The sequence below is a fragment of the Hibiscus syriacus genome, unplaced genomic scaffold (genome assembly GCF_006381635.1).
Source record: "Hibiscus syriacus cultivar Baekdansim isolate YM2019G1 unplaced genomic scaffold, ASM638163v2 tig00000764_pilon, whole genome shotgun sequence".
Lineage (NCBI taxonomy): Eukaryota > Viridiplantae > Streptophyta > Magnoliopsida > Malvales > Malvaceae > Hibiscus > Hibiscus syriacus.
The window spans coordinates 254394-278489 of NW_024061820.1; the positions used below are offsets into that span (position 1 = coordinate 254394).

General features: G+C 31.2%; 2 protein-coding genes and 1 pseudogene across 2 annotated transcripts; 1 reads left to right on the forward strand and 2 right to left on the reverse strand.

The window, feature by feature from the left end:
- Positions 1–17: 17 nt before the first annotated feature.
- Positions 18–1242, reverse strand: LOC120214622 (protein argonaute 4-like). The gene is made up of 5 exons (XM_039212471.1): positions 1042–1242; positions 748–953; positions 464–661; positions 219–355; positions 18–130 (listed from the first exon to the last, which is right to left on the reverse strand). The coding sequence occupies exons 1-5, from the start codon at positions 1240–1242 to the stop codon at positions 18–20; spliced, it is 855 nt and encodes a 284-aa protein (XP_039068402.1).
- Positions 1243–9822: 8580 nt separating this feature from the next.
- On the forward strand, positions 9823–13279 carry LOC120215271 (protein ETHYLENE INSENSITIVE 3-like). The gene is made up of 2 exons (XM_039212998.1): positions 9823–10076; positions 10874–13279. Exon 2 carries the CDS (start codon positions 11006–11008, stop codon positions 12842–12844), a length of 1839 nt encoding a protein of 612 aa, XP_039068929.1. The 5' UTR covers positions 9823–10076; positions 10874–11005; the 3' UTR covers positions 12845–13279.
- Positions 13280–19065: 5786 nt separating this feature from the next.
- LOC120215283 lies at positions 19066–20608 on the reverse strand (annotated as a pseudogene).
- Between the last annotated feature and the right edge of the window lie 3488 nt (positions 20609–24096).

The window sequence follows — 24096 nt, forward strand, 5'->3', positions numbered from 1 at the left end:
CATTCACAAAATAACATCTATTTATTACTTTGGTCCAATCTAGAAAGAAAAGGATCTCTAGCATTCTGATTGGCAATTAAGAAAACAACTACTCCTCCACCGGGTTGAATTATCATTGTAGTTGATACATCTTAAACAAAATAAAATGAAAAAGGTGTAATTAATCAATAAATATAAAGCAACAAAAGCATAAGCACTTTGGGAGATTAGATTCAAACCAATATTAATTGACAGGCCTCCTTGAGAGGCTCTGAAACTTGAATGAAAACCTCTACAGCCTAGAACACCTCCTCCAATGTCTGTGAAATTGTTCGGGTTATCATGAAAGAAAGACTGGCGAACAAGTAGACATCCCCTGTGAAAGTGAAGGCAATGGCAGAATAGATATAACATCAAGCCTCAAAACTGAAATTGCAATATATATATATATATATATATATATATATATATATATATATATCACTGTTTAGCAGCATGCTGCCTTAGTATGTTATCAAGCACCCTCAGTGCTTCGTGTGAGTTCTCAGATTCCTGTCCACGCAGAGCACTTTGAATTGATTGCATTGGAATCTTTGCAACAAAGCTTATTTCCACTTTTAATTTCCTTTTTTGGCGCTCATTTGGGTTGCCATTTCCATCAGATCTTGCATTCCCATTGTTTCTAAACATAAAAATACCACAAGTTAGACCTGGCATAACAACTTGAAGCAGTATATATACTAGGAATCAACCAAAAGTGAAATCTACCTTTTAGATGTAGCATCCTCAAGTACGACAATGAACTCGAGTTTATTATTTGGGAGAGCACCGATAGTAAATAAACTCTTTTCCCCGTCATATGCAAAGTTCTTTCCCGCCAACTCACTACTGTAGGTCTCCTGCACTTTGTCAATCACTTTTCTTCCAACACCTTTACCATCAACTGGGCGACCATCTTCATAGAAAAGAGAGACCTGGTTAAAAACAACATAAATCAATAATTATTGTTTACCAACATCACACGATAATAAAATCATAGAGATAAAGAAATCAATTACATACACAGTTATGGAAGAAATTCCTATCAGAATGATTTGTGACCTTTGTCCCCTTAGATCCAATACCATACCTGGCCATAGGTAGTTGAGCAAGTTTCTTGTTAGCAGTATCAAATTCTACTTTGACCGAAACCACATCAGTAAGCAAAGGTGGCGGAGGAGGAAGAGATTCCGGATTATTTCCTTCTTCCTCAGATGAGTCCATATCCTAACCAAGAAGAAAATTATATATTAGCGACTAGCGAGCATCAAAGGATAGCCAAAACACGTACCACATCGTAAAATCATTCCATGCAGAAAAAAAAAATAATGTTTCATGGTTGTAAATTAGCCATTAATAAGAAAATAGGAAGCAAGATAGAGTCCATCCACATAGGCTTCCTTTATGATACTAAATGAGTTGTACCTCGTGTCTAAGAAATTGACGAACGTGTATCAAGAGAGACACAAATACACATGCAATGGAGATAGGTGAAGTGACAAAATTTGGTGAAGTGATATTAAAATTTTACAATTTTGAATATTTTGAATCCAATGTATTTGATATGAGTGTGATATAATTTTATTAGGGGTGTAAAATCGGGTAATCATTCAGGTTTCAGTCGGATCCTGGCAGGTCGGATAAAATCGGATACAGGTCAAGTCAGGTAAATTTGACACCAGATCCAGATCGGGTTCAGGTCAGGTCAAATCAGTTCGGGTTATTTTCAGGTTGATTTGACACCAGATCCAGATCGGGTTCAGGTCAGGTCATTTTCAGTTCGGATCGTTGTCAGTTCAAGTCAAAACAGTTCAGGTCCGAAGCAGTTAAAAAGCAGGTTAATTCAGGTTCGGATTGACTTCAGGAGGATCTCGTTCAGATCGGGTCACATCATTGGCATATAAAATTCAGGTCGGATCTCTATCAGATACGGATTGAGTTCAAATCGGGTTAATTTTTATTTTTGGTTTAATTATTTTCGTCTTTCGCAAACGTTGAATTTCAATTTGTAATTGTATATGATTTAGAGTAAATTACTAAGAATATAACTAATCATGGTTCAATTTTATGAAAAATGCAAATTTAAGAATTAAATTGAACAAATATGAAATTACAAATAAAAATTTAAATAAATTAAACAACACACATTGATGAGGGATCAAATCGAAATAATTTTAAATTGTGAGGTTGAAATTAATACAAAAAAACTAAATTATACCCATTTAAAAAGTTATGGGCCAATTAAAAAATTGAATTAAGTAATAAGTATGGATCAATTTCATATGCAAATAAATTTTGGAGGATTAAATTAAACAAATATGAAATTACAAATAAAAATTTAAATAAATTAAACAACACACATTGATGGGATCAAATCTAAATAGTTTTAAATTGTGATGTTGAAATTAATACAAAAAAGTACTAAATTATACCCATTTAAAAAGTTATGGGCCAATTTAAAAATATAAATAAGAAATAAGTATGGGTCAATTTTAGATGCAAATAAAATTTGGAGGACTAAATTGAACAAATATGAAATTACAAATAAAAATTTAAATATATTAAACAACACAAAAGGGATCAAATCAAAATAATTTTAAATTTTGAGGCTAAAATTAATATAAAAAAGTACTAAATTATACCCATTTAAAAAGTTATGGGCCAATTTAAAAATAGAAATAAGTAATAAGTATGGGTCAATTTTAGATGCAAATAAAATTTGGAGGACTAAATTGAACAAATATGAAATTACAAATAAATATTTAAATATATTAAACAACACAAAAGGGATCAAATCAAAATAATTTTAAATTTTGAGGTTAAAATTAATACAAAAAAAGTACTAAATTATACCCATTTAAAAAGTTATGGGCCAATTTAAAAATAGAAATAAGTAAAAAGTATGGGTCAATTTCAGGTGCAAATAAAATTTGGAGGACTAAATTGAACAAATATGAAATTACAAATAAAAATTTAAACATATTAAACAACACAAAAGGGATCAAATCAAAATAATTTTAAATTTTGAGGTTGAAATTAATAAAAAAATGTTCTAAAATATACTCATTTAAAAAGTTATGAGCCAATTAATAAATATAAATAAGTAATAAGTTGAGAAAAAAATTAAAACAACTAATATAGATATATATATATATATATAATATAAAGTATATGTATATGTATTATATATATAAACTATATAGTTTATATATATATATTATGTATAAAGTATAAATTATATATACCAGGTATAAACTATAATACTATATAGTTTATATATGAACTATTGAACTATGTAGAAACTACATAGTTTATATATAAATTATATATAAACTATACAATTTATATTTATATATTATGTATAATTATAAATAATATATATTGTGTAAATTATATAGTTTATTGATATAAATTATATAGTTTATATATATATATATATATATAGTATATATGGGTTAGGGTTTAATGTTTAAGATTTAGGGTTTATATTTATATTTATATAAACTACATAATATAATTTATATTTATATACTATATTTTATCCTATTTATATAAACTATAGTTTACATTTATATACTATATATATATGAACTATAGTTTACATATAAACTATATAGTTTATATACTAACTATAGTTTAAATATAAACTATAGTTGATATTTATATATGAACTATAGTTTACATATGAACTATATATATAAACTATATAGTTTACATATGACCTATATATATATATATATACTATAGTTGATATTTATATACTATATAGTTTACATATGACCTATATATATATACTATAGTTTATATTTATATATTATATATATTATATATATATAATATATAGTATAATTTACATATGAACTATATATAAAAATCCTAAACCCTAAACCCTAAACTATACATTATATAGTTTATTAGTATATATAAACTATATAATATATATAGACTATATGGTATATATATATAAACTATATATTATATAGTTCATTAGTATATATAAACTATATAGTATATATAAACTATATATTATATAGTTCATTAGTATATATAACCTATATAGTATATGGTATATACAAACTATATATTTTATAGTTCATTAGTATATATAAACTATATAGTATATATAAACTATATATTAATTTATTAATATAAACATATATATTAATTGAAAGAATTAAAAAAATATAAGGATCAAATTGAACAAATTTTAAATATGAAGCTTAAATTAATAAATCATAACATTAAATTTGGATTAAAATTGAAAAAAGTTGAAATATGAAGCTTAAATTAATATATTAAATTATTAAATTTGGACTAAATTGAATAAATTTAAAACTAAGAGACAATATTACAATATCAAATGAAGTTAAAAAACAAGCGGGTTTTCTCCCGCTTAAGCCTTGCCAACTGTGGCGCCAAAATCAACATCATTTACCGCCAAATAAACAAACCTAACAAAAATAAAAGAAAAACTGAAATGAATACTTGAAAGTAATTCCTAAAGGTAACCCAAGCAGGAGCTTTTACACAAGCAAGGGACAAACAAGAAGGGAAGAAAAGTGGAAAATTTCATCTGCAGCTGATGATTGTAGATGGTTATTCGCCACTGCCTTTGAAGAGGAGAAGATTCACGAATATTGATTCCATGGATGCTGCATCAGCTAAAGTTTGTCCCTTCCTTTTAATTTTCTTGATTTAATATTTGTATTTGGTGACCATAATCTTATTTTAAGTGATGGATTGATCCGGGTTTTTACTCTGATTTTTTATTCATGTGATGGGTCTGGTTCTTATTGTTGTTTATTCAACTGGGTTTGTTTCCTTTTCTTGATGTTAGATGTCACTAGGTATTCCGCATAATGATTTGGGAGAGAATTTAGGTTCATTATATTTCTAGTTGAGCTCCAATAAGGATAACTGTTATTAGCTTAATTTTGATGGAATGAAGCTTCATCATGGTTTCTTTTGCAATCTTTATTGAAGAATACTTGCTCATCCATGAAAGTTGCTCAGTAGCTTCCGTTTTAGTTCTTTTTTTGGGTGAAATTGCCGTTAAAAAGTTAATATAAGAACTTAGAAAAAAGGGAAAACTATTTCTTCCCCTTTTTTGTTTGAATCTTTGAGCGGCTTTCTGTAGTACCCCATATAAGGAATATCGTGCATATGAAGTTGTTGAATCTTACTAAAGTCTAGCTTCCACCGCGTGTTGTGATTCCTCTGGTGTTTGTAGAAGAGATAAGTAGATGTATGGAGAGAACTCGGATTTATCATATTTGAATCTTTGTGATCCTGGTCTTAAGAAGAGCGCATTTTAAGTACATTCTCGGACAGTGTTTTATATTAGTCATATGGTTGTCATAAGTGTCAGAGACACAACTTTGGATTTCCTTTATGCAATTATATTTTTTGAAACCGTTCATTAGAACTTTGATTGTAGACTGCTTAAATTGTGTGATATGTAGTACGCAGATTGCGGGATGTTGTTACTCAATTTATTTATTTATTACTTCCTTGAATTGATTTTAGGCTAAGCTTGCTGCTGTAAAAGAGAATCATGGAAGAGAAATCCGTGTATTTGAAACTGCAGGACCGTTGTCAACTCAAAATGAATTGCCCAACACTGATACGACCCGCCCCAAATAATGTTGGTTAATGTAATAAGATCTACTTGTATAATTTTTAATGAAAAAAATTGTTTGACGTTTACCGAAATTTATTCTTGAATTTTGCCTAGGGCTTTTAAAATGTCAGGATTGACCCTGCTCAAGCTCAACATAGAGAAAGGCGTGCAATTGAGGTCTGTGCAGCAATCGGTGTAATTTTTTACCACAAAGTTCAGTCTCTTTTTGTGTTGAATGTTGATGCCTTGTGTTTGAATATATTGCAGGTGTTGAAAAAGCTTGTTGGTCGCATAATCCTCTACCATTCTTACTCCATGTAAGTTTATGGTTATGTATCATCACATAAAAGTGGCAGTCATAGCTCATTAACTCTTGTCCACGGGGTATGCCCATTATATCCATTTAACTATTTAGTACTATTCTTTTTCAAGTATACTGCATCATCTATTCATGCTTCCTCCCTGACTCTGTTGTTATGCCTTCGAGGCTTGTATACCAATACAGACAACTCCATTCTGTACTTCTTCTGAGTGGGTTAAAACTATTTTTTTATGTTTTTATATATACATGTTTTGTAGTACCATGGTAGCTTTCATTAAGACACTGGCTTCAGCAATCCAACTGGCTTCCAACTTTAGAAGCAACTCTTGCATTGGATGAAGAGTCTGTCAGGAGGGTAGGAGATGACTCAGTTGGGGGACCAATAGTTTCTCGTCAGTTGAGGCTTATTAGAATATTGATGAGAGACCTCGTTGTCGATTAGGTTACACCATCAATTTGTGAGGTCTTTTCTTGTGGATAAAATTGGTAGACTCGATGTTATGTGTTTGTATAGATATGAATTGGTAGAACAATGAGAACTCTTTGATCTAATTCTAATATGATGAAAGTTTTACACCAAAAATTCCTATCATTTACTCTTTTTATGGTATCACATGTGGCAGTATAGAAAGTAAGCATTAAAAGGTGTGTTTTTCATCACTTCTCCAACTATAAATCATCATTCAAATCTTTCACTTTTCTTCGTCTTCAATCTCTTGTTTCTTATAGTTTTCTGTCTTACAAGATAAGCTAAAATCAAAATGAACTTGGGTTAGTCATTTAGTCTCCCAGTTTCATTCACATTGTTGAAGTTAGATTATGGGTTGTGGGCCTTTTCTTTATAGTTTTTACTTTATTTTCCTAATATAGAGGCTCAAGTTATTTTATATAATATTATTTTTTCTTTATATAAATTAAACTATATAATTTATATAAATTAAACTATATTAATTTTTCTTTGCATTATTAATAATGTTTTATCTAATTTACATTTAAATAATTTTATTAATTTTATTAAATTATTTTATATAATAGTTCTATTTATTAATATAATTATCATAATAAATATTTTATTATAACATTTAAAAAATAATCATATTAATATTTTAATTACATCATAAGCTAAAAAACTTATAATTTTATTAAAATCTTATAATTTTGTCTATGGTAATATATAAGTCAGGTAAATATCAAATTAGATCATTAATAAGTTGGATCATTTACAGGTCAGGTTAAAAACAGGTCAGGTTGAAAACATGTCAGGTTGAAAACAGGTCGGGTAATACCAGTTATTTACCAGGTCAATCTCGGGTTCGGGTTCATATCAGTCGGATGCAGTTCGGGTTCGGGTATCATATTTTCGGTTCAGGTCGGATGCAGGTCGGGTTCGGATCCACAATTTCCAGGTTCATATCGGGTTCAGGTCAACATCAGTTCCGACTCGAGTCGGTTTCGGATCGCCACAGTGCATGTCAAAAACAGTTTTGACTCGAGTCAGTTTCAGTCAGTTTTGCAGGTCGGGTCAGCTTTTTACAGCCTTAAATTTTATCATTGTTGAGCTTGCAAATGAACATGTTTGCGACCATATAAACGAACATGTTCGAGACCATATAAACAAATATGTTCTCGAACGTTAAATGAATGAACACAAGCATGATATAAAAATATAAACAAACTTGGAATGAACATGAACACTTAAAAAAACAAACACAAACACAACATGATTCATTCAAGCTCGATTCATTTAATTTTCTTAAATAAAATCAACTTAATATTTTGAATATTAAGGCTTTAAGTAATAAAGTTATTTATTTTATTCAAAATTTTCAATTGAAAATTGAAAATTTATTACCATTAGGCATTAGGTGGAATTATTCAAACTATACAAAAGTTAGTATTATTATTACTTACCAAGTGTCCAAGAATATCTACGTGTGTGTATATACTAAATTTAAAGTTGTCATATCAATCTTCTTTATACTAAATTTCAATTGTGATATTAAATTTATAGCTTTCACAATTGTTTATGGTTCCAAGTATGATCTATTAATTCGGTGGAGGTTTTATGTTAAAATGAACTAAATATTCATAGCTAATTCTTTATTATCTACGTGGTTCCAATTATGAGCTATTGATTTGAAGAATAATAAAATATTTTGAATCATTATTTCAATCAATTAATTTAACAAAACTCGATCTGTAATCTTTAAATTTTATATTAAACATCACATCCATTAAGCCCAGTCTATAATTTATATTCATTACTAATTACATTTAAATCAAATTAAACACAAATTTATTCAACTTATGGAGCTGCTCGTGTTGATGGATCTAATCGGCTTAGGCCTAATCTTGGGCTTTGGGTTGGGGAATAATAAAATATAGTAAATACAAGAGGGATATACGGTTTACGTGTCCAAATAGTAGTCCACAACATTATATTTATTAATGACCTTTTAACATAAGCAACGGAATAAACTAATACTGTTTACTAAATAATGTGTGAATTTGTTTATAGTCCAATCATTTTTTACTTTATATTAATTTAAGTTTGAGTACAAACAAATACAAATGTCCCTAACTTTGTTTTGATACAACTGTTTATTAGATTAAAAAATTATATAATATTCCCTCCACCTCCTAAAGTGGAGAAAGTAGTGGGCAAGCTATTTTATATATTACTTTTGGAATAATTTATAATTTTGTTATATATATATATATATCCAACCATTTTCTAGTTTCATGTTTTCACAGAGTTTCATTTAGTTTTCATTGAATTTGAAGGAATAAAGTTATATTCGTATTTGTTTGTTTATGTTTTAAGATACTCATGTTAGGTTCGTGTTCGTTTATAATAAAAGGTAAAATATAATTGTATGAAAAGGAGTTTTCATGTTAAAATAGGGAAAATGGAAAAATTACAAAACTAGTGCTTAAACTTCTTACAATGCATAGTTTAAACTCTAAATTTCATCATATATTTAATTTAGTATGTACATTTACTAATATTTAAAATGTAAAAAAATAAACGAGCTTATAAACAAACTTATAAACGAGTTTATTCGTGAACATAAACATAAAAATTTTGTTCATACTAGTTCATTTAATTTAATAAACAAACATAAACGAATAATATATGAATGATTCACCGAACGCTCTATTCATTTAAACCCATATTTATTTCCAAAAATTTCGAAGCATATTTTTGTATTAAATTATAAGAATATTATCAATTTAATAACCAATTCATAACATATGATATTTTTTTATTATATGCGACATTTCATGAGAGTTGAAAAGGAAAGGAGTTGACTCGATTACTATTTCCCACACAGGCTTAAAATAAAGATTTTATTAATTAATTATGATTAAGATAAAAAAATATTTCAATGAAAAAAATAAAGTATATAACGACTGTGTGAAAATAGCCCTTAAAACTATAATTTATATTAATAAAAAACTAAAAAATAAAAAAGATCATTAAGTTCATAAAAATATTGTTACATAATAATTATATTAAAACGTATTAAGACACTCATAAATGAAATCCTATAATGGACGAAAGAAACACGGTTCAGCCTCTGCAATTTTTTCTCATTTATGTGTCGTAATTAATTAATTCACACGAAAATCTATTATGAATTATAGGAAAGAAATGGAAGAAAAGAAACGTTTATCCCAAGAATGAGATGAGATTAACCTGACCTGAACTTCATTTAATTTTCCCTCTTTTTCACTTTACTTTCCATCTTCTTTACTATTTAATCCAAAGTCTCACTTCCCCATACCTTGATTTTATTACACCTTTTTGTTTTGTAAAATATACATTTTGCTTTTGCGAATCTTAAACAGTTCCTCCCACTCTCTCTCTCTGCTTTCGCAATCACCAAACAGGGAGCAGCCACCCGCTTCACTTCTTCCCCTCCAATAATTCCCTTGTTTGGGGTACCGGAAAAGTTCCATCTTACACTACTTGAAAAGGATAAATATTCCTTTCTTTTCCTCCTCATACATCTGTTTCTTCTTCTTCTTCTTCTTCTTCTCTTAGTTGCAGTATCGACTTCTTTGATCTTTGTGGAGCAAGCCAAAATCTGTGTTTTCTTTTTCTTTTTTCTGGTAAGTCTTTTTGGACTTGTTTTTGAGTGGATCTTACTTAATCTTAGTACTTTGTATGGTGTTTTCTACTACTCTGATATGGGTTCTTTTTTTTATTTACTTTTGATTTAGAAATTTGAGGCCTTGAGCTCTGTTTTGTTTCCTGTTATCAATTTATCCAGATGGGATTTTCATTAATGGTTGATAAAGTTGAGGTTTCATTTTCTGGGTTGGTGTTTTTTTTCTCTTCTTTTTCTGATTTGGGTTTTGCTTTCTGCTTGGTAAAGTTGATTTTTTTTATTTGAAAAACAAAGCTTCACTACTTTTTTTGTAATTTAAATTTTGTTATCGATATAATAGATTGAAGTTTTGATTATGTTTTGGGTTTCTACTCTCTTAGGCACTTATTGTATCAGATCCAATGAATTTGAGCTTGCTTCTATTTTTTCCAGTTAATTCTTCATTTTATTTATTTATTGAAGTCGGTGTCCTGACTTTTGTCCGATTGTTCCTTGATTTAAGATTTATGGATCAGATTTTTGTTTGTCTCTCTTATGAAATGATAACTTGAAGAGTATGCTTCAGCTGGTATTGCTTTTAGGATAGTTTGATCTGTTCAATTTACTTAAAATGTTTTGGGTTTTGAGAAATTTATATTTTTGGACTACTTTGCATAGATTTTGGGAATTCAAAATCTTTGTTTATGCTTTTCTGGGTTTGGCTTGGTCAGTTAACTCTTTCGATGCTGCTATTTTATCAGGGATATTTACAGCGCTTGCATAGTTTGTTTTAACCAATTTATTTATTTTTATGTGCAGGTTAAGTTAGGCTGGTGATTTGAAGTTAAATGTGTACCAGCAGATACTAGCTGAAAGGGTAGTTGGAGAAATTTGACTCTGAGATTCCCTCAAGTTTCAGATTTATCGTTGGGGTCGATCCGATCTTGGAATATGATGATGTTCGATGAGAAGAGTATTTGTGGAGATATGGATTTCTTATGTGCTTCCCTTGGGGGAAAAGATGTGGCAGTATCACAGACGGAAGCAGAGGTTGCGGTAGAGGATGATTATACTGATGAAGAGGTTGATGTTGATGAACTTGAGAGGAGGTTGTGGAGGGGAAAAATGCGTCTCAAACGTCTTAAGGAGCAATATAAGGGCAAGGAGGGGATCGATATCGACATACAGCGTCAGTCCCAAGAACAAGCGAGGAGAAAGAAGATGTCGAGGGCACAGGATGGGATATTAAAGTACATGTTGAAGATGATGGAGGTTTGCAAGGCTCAAGGTTTTGTTTATGGGATTATTCCCGAAAAAGGGAAGCCAGTAACTGGAGCATCTGACAATCTTCGAGAATGGTGGAAGGATAAAGTCCGGTTTGATCGTAATGGTCCTGCTGCTATTGCGAAGTACCAGGCGTATAATTCGATTCCTGGAAAGAATGATGGCTGTAATTCCATCAGCCCGACGCCACACACCTTACTAGAACTTCAAGATACAACGCTCGGTTCTCTTTTGTCTGCACTGATGCAACATTGTGATCCCCCTCAGAGACGATTTCCTTTAGAGAAAGGTGTTCCTCCACCATGGTGGCCTACTTGCAATGAGGAATGGTGGCCACAACTTGGATTACCCAAAGATCAAGGCCCTCCTCCTTATAAGAAACCTCATGACTTGAAGAAAGCATGGAAAGTTGGGGTTCTCACGGCAGTAATCAAGCATATGTCTCCTGATATTGCCAAGATTCGCAAGCTTGTAAGGCAGTCCAAGTGCTTGCAGGACAAGATGACGGCAAAGGAGAGTGCAACATGGCTTGCTATAATTAACCAGGAGGAGGTTTTGGCTCGGGAGCTTTACCCTGATTCCTGCCCACCGCTTTCCTCTGGTGGCGGAAGTGGCACTTTTTTTATAAATGACTGCAGCGATTATGATGTTGCAGGGGCTGAAGTTGAGCCAAACTTTGACGTGCATGAGCTTAAACCCGGGAATCTCAGTTCATCTAATTTTGGTATGGATACAATGAGCACGGTTCAACAACAATCATATCCTATCAAGGGAGTCGTCAATACTTTGGATTTCATGCGAAAGAGGAAACCATCCGATGATTTTAACATGATGGAACACAAGATCTACACTTGTGAGTTCCTCCAGTGCCCTTATAGTGAACTTCGCTTGGGCTTTCATGACAGGATTGCCAGGGACAATCATCAATTAACTTGTCCACACAGAAACGCTTCTGCACAGTTTGGTGGTTCAAATTTTGACGTGAATGAAGTGAAACCGGTGATTTTATCTCAACATTTCGCACCATCCAAGCCAGCTGCCCCATCTATTACGTCTGTTACAACACCCTATGACCTATCAGGACTTGGAGTTCCGGAAGATGGGCAGAAAATTATCGGTGAGCTCATGTCAGTATATGATAACAACATTCAGGGCAAGAACATGAATCCCGGAAACAATCCAGTAACAGAAGGTCAAAATCTCCTTCACCCGAAAATGCAACAACAACAAGGTGACTTCTTCAGCGGTCAAGGAGTAATGATGGATGGAAATTTCTTCGAGGAGTCTAGCATGCCTCGTAACCACCAGATGTTTTCGCAAGGGAAAGGCCAATTCGACCATTTTAAGGTTTTGAATTCTCCATTTGAGACCAACCACAATAACAACAACAGCTTCCAGTTGATGTTTGGTTCTCCATTCAATCTGACTTCTTTTGATTACAAGGAAGATCTACAAGCAGTTGGGGTGGATACCATGCCTAAGCAGGATGTTCCAATCTGGTTTTGAGTAACAAATTTCCGGTCCAAACTGGTTTTCTCTCAAACTTACCGCAACTTTCTTGCAGGAAGATCTACCTTTTACTTCCCCCAAGGTCTTTCCAAACAAGCACTAGCTAATGAATCTTTTTTTTTTCACTTGGTTATTGTATTTTTCTTCATGCATGTAGCTGGTAGAAGCTATAGCAAGCTTAGCAGGTCTTCATATGGGCTTTCAATAAAAACAAAGAAGTCCCATAATCCTGCTACTGGTTTACATCGAATGTTACTGTCTCATAAATAAGTTTTATGTATTGTCTCAATGCTTCCGTTTTCACTTTTTGTTTGAACTTGTTACCAGTTTCCACCATTATCATGTTTTGTAGGAATCCGAGTGTTTTTTGTCCTGTAATGGGAACATAGTTGACAGATTGTGTTGAATGGAAACTGTTGTCTTTTAGTGCAATCCTATCCTGTTGTTGTGCATCTCATGTGAACTTCAGATCCCACAGTAGTTAATGCCAAGAAGATGGTTTCAGTTTCACTAGGATCCTGTCTTTGGTGGAAGATGGGAATGGAACTAGTCTGGTTTTGTGCCAAGTGTGTGAGTGTTTGGTAGTGGGGTCACCTTTCTTTGGCTCCGTTTAAAATTTGGAACTTATCATTTCAATGGTCCCCATTTCTGAAAAAAAAAATAACAAAAGCCAGGCAATAAAATAGTTCATTTCCACCCAAGGGAGAAAAAGAATTAAAGGGTTATGATCCAAACCATGTTGGCACTACAGTGTTGCGTTGCTTTCATTGTTGGGTTTATTTATTTATTTATTTATATATTGCAGATGAGGTTATCTGCAAAATTCATCTTCCCTTTCTATGTTTTGGGTCCTTCCTTGCAAAGAAAGAAAATACATAACAAGATCACATGGGCAGGGTGTTTGGCCAAGAAATTATTATAATTTTATTTACTCAATCCAGAAAGCAGTTTCATTTTAATATAACTTTGAGAGAGAGTGATAATATAAAGTATACAATAATTGACTTGTTTAAAATATAAATTTGCAGGATTATAAGTAGTTTGTGCTGAAGGAGACTTCCGCTTTAAGTATTTAATTTGACATATCTTGTATATAAGGCAACAATAAGTATGACGATACAGAAGGTAAATTGCAGGAGATTATAGATTATAATAAAATTCAAACTAGGTTAATAATTCATTGAAGAGAAACAAGGAACGAGGGGGGGTTCCAATTTAGTGAACGTTGGCAAATATTATACATTTTGTCTTAAATTAGAATTAGTTTATCAAATGGCTATGTGATTGTTCTTGTACATTTAAGATAATATGCTACTGTAAAATCTGTACACGACACATTGATTCTTTTGTCGCGGTGTCACGATCAATAGATTCGTCAAAGATAGTAATTCTAAAAGCTAAGGGAACAAGAAAATTGTAATTTTTTAGCAAAAGAAAATCCCAAACAGTTTAAAAATAAAATTAATGTCTTCATATTATCAGTCAAGTTTTGTCTTTGTGATTGAGACAAAATTATGAGATTTTGTTGTAGCTGCAAAATGCCAATTCGCCAATAATAAAAATAAGACGTGAAAAAAAAACTAAGCGTTTCAATGTATTTTTCACGGGCACTGAATTATTATAAATTGACATATTTGTACTGTGATTAATTATTCATATGTAACACGTTTTAAAAATTATTGTTATATAATATTGTAGATTATAATTATAATTATAATTATAACGTACCTAAACATAAAAAGATAAATGGGGACAATAATCATAAGAAATTTTTTAAATTTCCTTGAGAATAACGATCAATATCAAAAAAATCTAATAAATTTCATAAAAAATCATTGTCTTTTTCGAATTGTGAGCAAACTAAACTATCTCGCAGGTTGTTTTACTACACAATTCTGATTATATCAACAAACAACATTTTACCAAAGAGGTGATCTAGCTATACTTGATCAACAATAAATCAATCAGAAAACAAATGTCACTTGTGCGAGCACCAAAATGATCACAAAGGTATATGCAAAATGTACCATAATTCGTAAGGAACATGCCACAAGAGAAAAAAAAAACTTGCCACAATGACATATTTTTATTTAAAATTGAAAAAAAAAATTAAGAAAAAAAGAAAACAAATGATATAATATGAAAAAAAGAGATTAATAACCATCGACGGTCGACAATCAACACTAAGATTATCGCTTTCGTCGACTAAATAAACATCAAAAGAAAAGAAAAAGATAATACAAAAATATTGAGAGAAATTTAAGTTAGAAAAAAATCTTAAATGTCCTTTTATATATATAATTTGTTTTCTCTTTTAAATAAAAGGAGATGAATTTTTTACTTATAATATATTTTTGGTGTTAAGTGATAATGTGGAATAGGTGGAAGAGAGATGAGAGAGGACATTAGGTACGTTAATAGACCTATTATAATCATCATAAAATTGGTTACATTTGTTTGTCGATCGTTTGACTTATTCAATAGCTAAACGTAATTAAGTGAATTTAGTTGTCTCAATTGTTATGTCAGTAGGAAATGATGAAGAAGAAATTACAGAATAGAGCCTACGAAACTATAACAACGACAACAAAGGTTCGCTCCATTAAAACGAAATTGATTTCTACTAGTATTTTTGAAAAGGCTTAAAAAATATATGACACAAATATAAAAAAAAAATATCTTTGAAAACCATAATTAGTTCGTATAACAAATGATAAACAAACTATTTAATACTTTAAATTAACATAACTTGTATTATTAAAATGTATGATATCTAATACGAATATATTTATGTGATTTAAGTTATTTTATAAAAATATATACAATAAATCTGTTTTATTTAAAAAAAAAAACTAATCAAGAACTTTGAAACGGTCATAGCTCATATATATATTTGAAAAAAGTAATCTTGTATTTGTAATTGTGTTGGGGATTAAGGGTGTTTGGCAATGGCAGGATTTGGAGGGTAAAAAGAATGAATAGTGTTAGTTAAAATATTCGAATTTGATAAATTTTAGTTTAATTTAATTTCGTAAAGAATGATTTTTGGAATAAATTTATAAAAGATAGCTCAGAGTTGAATTGAATCGAATTTAGGGTCTGTTTGTTTCCCGTAATTCGAATTACGGATTTAGTTTTCCCCGAATTCCGGTGCTTGTTTCACGTAATTCGTTTTCCGAAAAATATTTTCCCGTGTTTGTTTCACGTAATTCGTTTTCCGGAAAACGTTTTCCCATGTTTGTTTCACGTAATTCGTTTTCCGGAATGTAATTCATTTTCCTAGTAACAGGATTTCCTTTGTGTTTTCTGTAAAATGACTTACGGATTCATTTTCCGTAAGTCATTTTCCGAACTTTTCACTTCAAAGCAAAAATACTCAAAATAATTTTATTTTATGAATTTAATATTAATAAAATATTTTAATATCATTTTCATCAAAATATTAATTATTAAAATATTTAAAATATATTTATTAATATTTATAATAATATTATATTATATTTTTAATATTATATAAAATAATCAATTATATTATAATAATATAAGATATTTTATTTTATTTTAATAATATATTTTTTTTATATTTTAATAATGAATAATATTTATATATTTCAATAATATTTTAGTAAAGATATTTAAAATATACTAATTAATATTTTTAAAATATAATATAGCATTATTACTTTAATAAATAATGTTTAAATAATATTATTTATTATATTTAATATTTTTAATAAATAATTTTTAAAAAACTCTTCAACTAGTGAAAAAAATGTTTAAATAACATCTTCCAAACATCATAAAACGATTTTCAGATGTTTTCCAGAAATGTAATTCATTTTCCAGAAATGTAATTCATTTTCCAGAATTCAAATTCCAGTAATTCATTTTCCAGTAATTCAAATTCCAGTAATTCAAACTCCAGTAATTCATTTTCTGGAAAACCAATTACAACCAAACAAACAGACCCTTAGAATTTTTTTTAAAAATCAAATGGATCCAAATACAAGTAAATAATGATATCTAAAACTTTATTGGTAAGGAATGGTTTGTGCGGGCCGGCAAACGTTTACGAAACAAAAGAAAGCTAGGAGCGCATTCTTGGATTTGGGCCAATAATCAAATCACCTTATTATACAAAACCAATTAGTTTCCACATTCATGCCAAGGTTGAGATTGAATCCCCGTCGCACACAAAAGTCACTAAACAAAACAAATTGGTTAAGTGTTAGAAGCTGACTTCACCCCACATTTTATTTGAAATCTCTTTTCTGTTTTTTTTATAAATAAAAGCAACTAATTTTATTAAGAAAACACAAACATATCCAAAATTACAATAAATTGTTTACAACTATATATTATACATATAATTAGGATATTACCAAATAACCATTAACACAAAAAACTAACCACTATATAAGGAAAAGGGGAAATACTCATTTCAAAAAAATCAAATAATAGGTAGATACAAACAGATCTGACTGTTACGGAAAATAAACTACAATTAGGAATGGAAGAACGACCCGAACCCAAACGGGGAAACCGAAACCCAACTAAGTTCGGGTCGGGTATCGGGGTAAAATTCGGGGATTTTTTCGGGTTCAGGTTCAGGGCAAGGTATCCCCGCCCCGCCCTGATCATATATATATATATAATATTTTATATTTTTATATTAATTATATATATAATATTTTTTATTTTTTATTTTAATTATATATATAATATTATATATTTTTATATTAATTATATAATACAAACCTTAAACCCTAAACATTTAAATATTAAACCCTAAACCCTAAACACTAGTTTTTATGATTATTAAAGTGAAATTTGGTTGATTTTTTGATAAATTTCTCAATGTAGGGAGTTACCAAAGAAAGTGACAAGAGTGGCACGACGATTTTGGATGACTTTATTTAACTTAATATTACGTATGCATCTTCGTTGTATGATTTGAATATCGGAACAAATTTGTATTTAATTATGTATATGTTTTATTTTGGAGTTTAGACAATTATTTAGAATTGGATTTGAATTTGTGATTGTAGTTTGAATTGTAAATCATGTAGACTAATTTTCCAATTTTTTGTGATCGTTTTTTCTATTTTTTTATGAAAACTACGGTTGCTCAATTTTTTCTCAGGATCGGGTCGGGTTCGGGGACGGGACAAAAAAATCCCCGACGGGGCGCCCCTATAAAAAACCCGACGAGGAACGGGACGGGGACGAGGGAGCAAAACCCGCCCCGAACCCGCCCCGTTGCCATTCTTAACTACAATAAGAGATTTAACAACTAAAATATTAACGATAAACGCAAATCAATGCCAAAACATTGTGAGAAAATTATATATGAACGCAGGATGCATACCCAAACCAAATTCGAGAGTTTCAAAACAAGGACGATCAACGTGATAACAAATAAGTAACATCTTGATCAATTACGACGACGTCAAATTCAATCATACTAAAAATAAACGATAAACTGACCAAACTACCAAAAAAATTAAAAAAACGTGTCAAAAGTCAATGAAACATATCATAAATTAAAGAAAATCGTGTCATAAATACATAATTATTAAAAAAAACAAAAGAAAATTAAAGATACGAGATAAGAAAAACAAAGAAATATTTACGATGATAATCAACCCTATGAAATTGATGTTGCTGCTTATCAAACAAATATGAGAAAGAAAGCAACAAATAGTTGTTTAGAAAAACTAAAAAAATAAAAGGAAATAAGAGCGGATAGGCTTTCCTAATTTTGTGATACATCTTTTCTGTCTCTAAATTCCCATCATTAAACAATTGTTTATATGGAAACTTATTCAAACATCAATTGCATTAAGTCATTGAACACATTATATAGTGCATCTTTTCAACTTAATTGTTTATATGGAACTTATTCAAACATCAATTGCATTGAGTCATTGAACACATTATGTAGTGCATCTTTTGAACTAGTCCAAGTCATGACATGCATGACCAATTGATGATCAATTTTGAAAATAGCAAAATTTATTAGTGGGAATTATTGAAGACACAATTAAGGGGCAGACAATGTTTTTCCTTTTGAAACTAATTTTTTTGCATTGAGGGATTTTATTTAGGGTAAATTTTAGTGATCAAAATAAAAATTATTCAAATTTTAGTCATCACGGTTGTAGTTTATCCTATTTTAAAAGTGTTGAGGTAAATTAAAAAGAAATATATTAAAAACAATTAATTTAATAATTATATTAAATTTATTTAATTGAAAATCTGTCATGTATACCACTACTATGTATATAATAATCAAAAGTAAATTTCCCAAGAAATAAAATATTATATTATGGCGCACTATCCCTGGAACCAAACACGTCAACTGTACCAACCGAATTCCAATCATTAGTTCATTACCACAGATCCACTCCATAATCACAATCTTTTGACACAATCCTGGACGCCGCCGTTAACCTGTCCACCGTTATCTTGCACGTCACTTTAACAGTAATCTTCCACGTCTTAACGGACCCCACTTTGATCTTAACTGGCGCTCTCAGCCTCAAACTAAATGGCACCGCTCCTTTCTTTTGCTGATCGGAAAGAGCCCTGAGCGCGCCGTTGGTTAGCTCAATTGCAGAGCCCTTTAAAGCCGTTCTAAATATTGTTACGTTATTCGTCGGCTGGTAAAAAGCCCGCAACGCGCCGTTACAGAGGTTAATGTCTTCGTAGTAAACTCTAACGGAACTGCCTTTCTCGTAGTAAATACTAATTTTATCGTTGGGGTTGTGTGCTCGGACGGTGACGTCGAATTCAGGAGAGAGGCGATGATGACGTCAAGTTGAATTCTCTGATGACAACGTTCTCGACGGAGTAATTTGGAGACTCGGGCTTGAAAACGAAGTAAATCACCGCGGCAGCAATGGCGGCGGTGAAGAGGAGGACGATGATGGTAATCAACAAGCAGCAACAGCAGCTGCGACAGGTACTACGACGAGCCTTCCGTTTTGACAGATGCTCATAACGGCGCGCGTTCTCCGGTGGAGGGACGCGGTAGATTTGATCCTTGGGAATTTGGATGACGTAAGTTCCAGGTTGTGGAACAGGTTTCTCGGGGACGAAGTCACTGATTTCGGCATTGGGTGTTCGCCGGAGGAGGGTGGAGAATCAGCCGGGTGGATTCGTTCGGCCATCGTGCTGTTAACTCAGTTGACTCACTACAAGAAGAAAAATGGAGAAAGCGGCAGTTTAGTGTTTTGAATGTCTGAGACAGAAAGCGGAGCTTTAATACATGTATTTAAATACTAAAGATCAACGCCGTTTAAGGAGGAAAAATCAGAGATCTCATTGAAACAGGAGCGTGTGATTGACTGTAATCTTAATCACTAGAATCACATTCATCTGCATTAACCATTGCACTTTCCAAAAACAGAAACAAAACAAATTAATGATAAATATTTTCCCACTTTACTTTCCGCGAATTAAACGGTTACATTGCTTCGGCACACTGAATCAACACGTAATGAAACGTATATTCCACCGAACCAAACACGCCTTAAATAACCAGCTAGAAATGGATCTTAAAGATAAAGAAAAGCTGTAACAATGGAATAAACATACCTGAAAAAGCTGAAACTACCTTTTCTTTTGGGGTTCTTGAAGAATCAAAGACAAATCAAAACAAGCTTCAGTTTTCGATTGCTCAATGCTCTGCTGGAAATGGACAACTGGAGATATAGAAATGGAACGAGAAAGGGTCTGAAGAGTTCACGAACCAAAGGGATTTATCTTGCTTTTGTTGTCACGTAAGCGTGTATATTATGGAATGGTTAAAAGGGAAGGTGAAGAAATAGTCAAAAGTGGAGTACAGTTCAGACTTGGATGTCAAAGAAAGGGAGCGAAAATGTCAAGAAACGACGTCGGATCTGATATGATCATGGGGTGGGGATTGGGTTTGCGGGCGTACGTGTTTCTTCATTGCTGGCTTTTATCTGCTGCTTTCCATTCTTCCTCCGTGTGGGAGACTTCAACGTGGGCCAGTTGGCATTGGCCTCCTTTCCGATTTTTTTTTTGTGATTAGTCACAAAATTCTTAATTTGTTTGATTATTATGATGTGATATCTACCCAATAAGATTGTCGGATTATTGTTTAATTTTGTTTCTTTTCTTTAATAAAGTTATGGTATAAAGAAATTATTTAAATGGATTAAGTTATTTGTTAAAATTTGGTAGATAATTCGAATTTAAACTTATAATATACGCATGGGTATAATTTTAGTCTATTTCTTAATGTATATAGAGCATATCTTAGAAAGTATAGTACTACTTGAGCTAGTTGTAATTATTAAATTATTTTGTAACTATTAAATCTGATTACGAAAAGGTTTACTATAGTTTTCACTTAAATATAATTTTCTTCCTAATTGTAAATGTTTTTCAACAAAGAATATAAAAATGGTTTACTTCATAGCCAATTTGCAAGGTGTGAGTTTAAAATCAATTTCCCACTAAACTCTTTGCATTTCAATTGAAACCAAAGGCTATTTTTTTCCAACACACACGTTGAAATATTCTTACAAGAAATATACCCACTACCTCCATTTTTTATGCAAAACGACAACAAAAGAAAACGTTTTAAGATGATTTCAGATCATTCATAAAAAATAAAAACAATTTCACTTTGTCCGCAACAAATGAAACAAGAAACATATACATTCTTTGATTGCATCATTGTTTCTGGTAGTTTGATTTATAATCGGCTGTTACCATATAAGCGTTAAAATTCGAATTTAATAGTATTATCTTTACAAGAATAATTTAAGTTCTAAATTATTTTTAATTTTTTTAAAGTTATCATATGGAATAAAATATTGGTACTATTATAATTGATATATTAGCAAAACTTGCAAACTACGTTGTTAACTCTCACTGGTAAATTCTTTTTTTAATCGTGATATTAATTATTGTAGAAAAGACGAAGAAGATTTCAAAGGAGTGGTCTGTAAAAAAATCCAAACGCCGGATTACAAATAAAAAAAATGGATTTGTTATGGTTAGGTTTGTCTATTGTGAATTTTTGATGCTGGGAGAAGAAAAAGAAAGGAAAAACTATAGAAATTGTAATGTATATAGTTTGGACCGTTTCATTTATTTCAATATTGTATAGAACATAAATTGAAATTTTTGGAGGGTCCATTTTACGTGCATCACTCGAGAAGTGAATGGCCTCACAGATGCTTTAGCTCAGCTAGGCTAAGTGGATTCATTGTAACCAAAGAAATAGAAATAAAAAAATTGAATGAAAGCCGGTAACTGTACAACTACAGAACAAAAAATAAAAATAAAAATTATGCAAACTTATTTTTCGCATGGCTCGTTAGATAAGCATTCAGTTGTCAAAGGTGTGTACATATTAAAATGCTAATGTCAATTTTTTAAAATCTTTTATTTTAAGAGATTATTATCAAATTTTATCTTAAGGTATATCATTCTTTTTTATATTGATTTTTCTTTTTTATAAAATAAAAAAAAACAAGGCCGCATTGGCTTAGTAATAAGCTGAAAGTTAAAAAAATGTGGGAGACTCATGATTCAAATTAAGACCATCTAAATTTACTCTGGGCGCACGTTAGCAGGACTAACGAAACCTGGTTTTCCTGTCGTGTCGCATTCGAGGCTGGCTCAGCAAAATGGAAATCTTCACTTGTGGGTCAGTTCTTAGGGACTGCTCCAAATTTTACCACTCTGCAAAGAATCATCGAGAATCTATGGAATTAACCTTCGAAAGAGGTTAGGGTTCAGGTAAGTCTCGCTGGAAACAACCTGTATATTTTCACTTTCAATTCTGATTCTGCTCGATACTGGGTTCTTGAAAATGGCGTATGGCATATACTTAATAAACCTCTAATTCTTAGAAAGTGAGAACCCAATTTACAAAGACTTGATTTCGATTTATCTCGTCTGCCTATCTGGGTTCATTTGTTTAATGTTCCTCTATAACTATTTTCTAGAGAAGGACTTAGCTACATAGCAAATGCTATAGGAGTTCCATTAACAATAGACTCATATACTGCTTCTAAATCTAGGCTTCAATTTGCTAAGGTCTGCATTGAAATAGGTGCTAAGGAGAAAATTCCTGAACCTGTAGAAGTAGTTCTTACCAATGGTCTTTCCACTACAATATATGTTGAAGTACCTTAGTACCCTTCTAGATGTAACAAATGCGAAACTTTTGGCCATTCTGACAAAGACTGCTTAGGTAAAACTTCAACAGCTCCCCAAACTTCAAAAATCTGGAGAAAGATGACTATCTTAAAAGATATCTCTGATTAAAAAATTATTGAAGGCATAGAAGCTCAACAGGACACTCTGCCAGAATCTTCTTCCTCAAAGGCTAATTCTGATCCCAAAGACTTAGATCCAGGAATAGAAATAGAAACAATTCCTCCATCCCACTCGGATCAGTCCTCTAAAGGTGAACCTTCTGTTAACCAAACCTACCTTAAAAGTGATGAAAGTATCAAGGACCAGACATCTCCCTGTGATGAATCAAATAACGGTGATCAATCTGCTCTATCCCAAGTAGCTAATAACAAAGAGAATGAGACTCATTCTTTCCCTAAATGAGGCAGAGGCAGACCTCTTAAGGTTAAATCTAAAGCTGTGTTGAGAGGCTCAGATAACAGATTTGAAATTCTTACCACAATTGATGAGAACTCCTCATCATCTGAGGGACAAGTAAGAAAGCCAAGGCATGCTGCTTCTGGAGTTGCTAAATTGATCAAAGAACGCTAAATTGATCAAAGAACTTAAGTCAAAAAAGAAAGAGCAAATTTCTAAGTTCACTAGTACCTCAGATAGAGTTATAAAGGGTTCAAACTCCTCCCTCCCTCAATGATAATTTGCTTCTGAAATATCAGAGGATTTAATAATCCTCAAAAACAGAAAAAAAGTCCTTAACATAGCTAATCTTTATAATGTATATGTCTTATGCTTGCTGAAAACCCGTGTTAAAGCTGAGAACTCTGAGAAAATTTTAAATACTATCTTTGGGAATTGGAATGCCTTTACCAACTATGACTATGCTTCCAATGGAAGAATATGGCTTCTTTGGAAGAAATGAATTGATTTATCATTATGTTACTCTTCTGCTCAAAGTATCTCTGTAAAGTGTTCTTTTAATGACTCTCATTTCATAATCACTACTATCTATGGCAGTAATTGTGGTTCTACTGGAAGACTTCTTTGGAAGACTCTTAGAGATCTTGATC